General features: G+C 46.0%; 1 protein-coding gene across 1 annotated transcript; it reads left to right on the plus strand.

Annotated features, from left to right (window-relative positions):
- Nucleotides 1-460: 460 nt before the first annotated feature.
- LOC138901824 (uncharacterized) lies at nucleotides 461-910 on the plus strand. The gene has a single exon (XM_070189619.1). The coding sequence runs from the start codon at nucleotides 461-463 to the stop codon at nucleotides 908-910; it is 450 nt and encodes a 149-aa protein (XP_070045720.1).
- Nucleotides 911-3,545: the final 2,635 nt, after the last annotated feature.

A 3,545-nucleotide genomic window follows, 5' to 3' on the forward strand; every position in this document is an offset into this window, starting at 1 on the left:
TCTCTCACAAATAGTGAGGACACCTACTACCGGATCAGACGGTCAGCCACCAGTGCCACCAGTTAGGGCCGCGAGAGGTCGGGGCTATAGTAGAGGCCGGGGCCAAGGTAGAGGTCGAGGTGTAGCTCGTACCATAGATGGAACAATACCTATAGTACCACCAGTTGTTCTAGCTCAGTAGCAGATTCCAGATATAGTTGAGCTGACAGGATCAACTCAGGCACCAGTTATGCCCATTGAGATTGCAGGCATTCAAGAGACTTTAGCCTAGATATTGGCAGCCTGCACTAGTCTTGCTCAGATGGTTTCGGCTTAGGCCGCACCTGCCACTTCTCAGGCTGGGAGAGGTACTCATACCCCCGTTGCCTGTACTCCAGACCAGGTAGTACAGGTACTTCAGATACCGTGGGCATTACCAGCCCAGCCAGTTGCAACTGCTCATGCCCTGGTAGTTCCTGATATGGCAGATGATGAGCAACAGAGTCTTGAGAGATTTGAGAGGCTTCGACCTCCACCATTTAGCGGTACTAAGTCAGAGGATGCTCAAGATTTTCTAGATAGGTGCCAACAGATGCTTCGGACAACAGGTATTCTAGAGACCAGTAGGGTCTCATTCACTACTTTTCAGTTTTTGGGGGTTGTACTCAGATGGTGGGAGACTTACGAGAAGTGTATGCCTATTGGCGCAGCACCCCTTACTTGGCATCAATTATTCGTGGGTTTTTTGGAGAAGTTCATACTTCAGTCCCGCGGAGAAGAGTTGCGTAGACAGTTTGAGCAGCTTCGCCAAGGTGATTTGTCTGTGATGTGGTACGAGATGAGATTTTCTAAGTTGGCTCGTCACGCAATCTGGTTGGTTCCCACTGATAGGGAGAGGATTAGGAGGTTCATTGATGGCCTCACATATTAGCTGCGGTTACTTATGACTAGGGAGAGAGAGTATTTTGTGCTACTTTTGATGAGGTAGTGGACATTGCTCGACAGATAGAGATGGTTCGTAGCCAGGAATATGGAGAGAGAGAGGCTAAGAGGCCTCGTGGTCCGGGTGATTACAACGGTGGTCCTTCAGGGGTTCAGTTTTACCGTGGTAGGGGTCATTCTTACAAACACGCACAGACGGGTCGTCCAGCTCATCGTGGTGCATCAGCTAGCCATGGTTCTTACAGTGCTCACTCAGGTCAGTCTTCATTCAGTGCACTGCCAGCGCAGAGTTCTCATCATGCCTCGTCCATACAAGCTTCTGCAGGTCATCCCTCGGGGTTATCAAGAGCAGTAGTTCCGTCAAAGAAAGGGTTATTTTGATTGCGTAGAATTTGGTCATTTCAAGAGAGAGTGTCCTAGGCTATTGAGTAGGGTTTCATAGCAGAGTTCTCATCCGACGACACCAGCACCAGTAGTTACACCACCCGCCCTGCCATCTCGGGGTGGGGGTCAGGCAGCTAGGGGTCGCCCAAGAGGGAGAGGCCGATCAGGAGGCGGGCATGCTCGATTCTATGCTTTTCCTGCCAGGCCAGATGATGTTGCCTCGGACGCAGTAATCACAGGTATTGTTTCAGTGTGCCACAGGGAGGCTTCTATATTATTTGACCCTGGTTCCACTTACTCATATGTATCATCTTATTTTTCTCATTATATAGGTATGCCCTATGAGTCCCTGTTTGTGTATCTACACCGGTGGGCGATATTATTACTGTGGATCGTGTGTATCGGTCGTGTGTAGTAACTATTGGGGAACTGGAGACTAGAGTTGATCCCTTATTACTCGGTATGGTTGATTTCGATGTAATCTTGGGTATGGATTGGTTGTCTCCATGTCATCTTATTTTAGACTGTCACGCAAAAATCGTGACGTTGACGATGTCGGGGTTGCCAAAAGTTTAATGGAGGTGTTCTCTTGATCTTGTTCCTAGCAGGGTAATTTCGTATTTGAAGGCCCAACGTATGGTTGGAAATAGATGCTTGTCATATTTGGCCTTTGTGAGAGATGTTGATACAGGTGCTCCTATTATTGATTCAGTACCGATCGTGCGAGACTTTCCGGATGTATTTCCTACAGACCTGCCGGGTATGCCACCCGACAGGGATATTGATTTCGGTATTGACTTGGTGCAGGGCACTCTACCCATTTCTATTCCTCTGTATCGTATGGCACCAGCTCAGTTAAAAGAATTGAAAGAGCAACTTCAGGAACTCCTTGAAAAGGGGTTTATTAGTCCTAGTGTGTCACCTTGGGGTGCATCGGTTTTGTTTGTGAAAAAGAAAGATGGTACTATGCGGATGTGCATTAATTACAGGCAGTTGAACAAAGTTACAATCAAAAATAAATATCCATTGCCGCGTATTGATGATTTATTTGACCAGCTTCAGGGTGCGAGGGTATTCTCCAAAATTGATTTGAGGTCTAGGTATCACCAATTAAAAATTCGGGATTCGGACATTCTAAAGACGACATTCAGGACTCGTTATGGCCACTATGAATTTTTTGTGATGTCTTTTGGTCTAACCAATGCCCCAGTATAATTTATGCATTTGATGAATAGTGTATTTCAGCCATATCTTGATTTATTTGTCGTGGTATTCATTGATGATATTCTGGTGTACTCACATAGACAGAAGGAGCATGCACAACACTTGGGTATTGTATTACAGAGGCTGAGAGAGGAGAAACTTTATGCCAAATTCTCTAAGTGTGAGTTCTAGCTTAGTTCGGTGGCATTCTTGGGACTTATTGTGTCCAGTGAAGGTATTAAGGTGGATCTGAATAAAATAGAGGCAATTTAGAATTGGCCCAGACCATCCTCAGTTACTGAGATTCGGAGTTTTCTCGGCTTGGCCGGTTGTTATCGTCGTTTTGTGGAGGGTTTCTCGTCTATTGCATCACCTATGACTAAATTGACCCAGAAAGGTGCTTCGTTCAGGTGGTCGGATGAATGTGAAGAAACCTTTAAGAAGCTCAAGACAACTTTGACTACAGCTCCAGTATTGGTGTTGCCTACAGGTTCAGAGTCCTATACTGTGTATTGTGACGCATCGCGGATTGGTCTGGGCTCAGTACTTATGCAAGATGGTAGGGTGATTGCCTATGCATCCAGACAATTAAAGGTACATAAGAAGAATTATCCAGCCCACGATTTTGTGTTAGCAGCTATTGTTCATGCCTTGAAAATTTGGCGGCATTACTTGTACGGTGTCCAGTGTGAGGTGTATACAGATCATCAGAGTCTACAATATTTGTTTAAACAGAAGGATCTTAACTTGCGGCAGCGAAGGTGGTTGGAATTGCTTAAGGATTATGATATCACCATTCTCTATCATCCCGGAAAGGCCAATGTAGTGGCTGATGCATTGACTCGTAAGGCGGAGAGTTTGGGTAGCTTAGCATACTTACCGGTAGCAGAGAGGCCTTTAGCCTTGGATGTTCAGGCCTTGGCTAATCAGTTTGTTAGATTGGATGTTTTCGAGCCGTATCGAGTTTTGGCCTGTGTGGTTTCTCGGTCTTCTTTATATGATCGCATCGGAGAGCGCCAGTATGATGATCCTCATCT

Source organism: Nicotiana tomentosiformis, chromosome 11 (assembly GCF_000390325.3).
Source record: "Nicotiana tomentosiformis chromosome 11, ASM39032v3, whole genome shotgun sequence".
NCBI lineage: Eukaryota > Viridiplantae > Streptophyta > Magnoliopsida > Solanales > Solanaceae > Nicotiana > Nicotiana tomentosiformis.

Bases quoted from the DNA above. Each gene is read 5' to 3' on its own strand.
- LOC138901824 (XM_070189619.1), top strand. From the start codon at position 461: ATGGCAGATGATGAGCAACAGAGTCTTGAGAGATTTGAGAGGCTTCGA.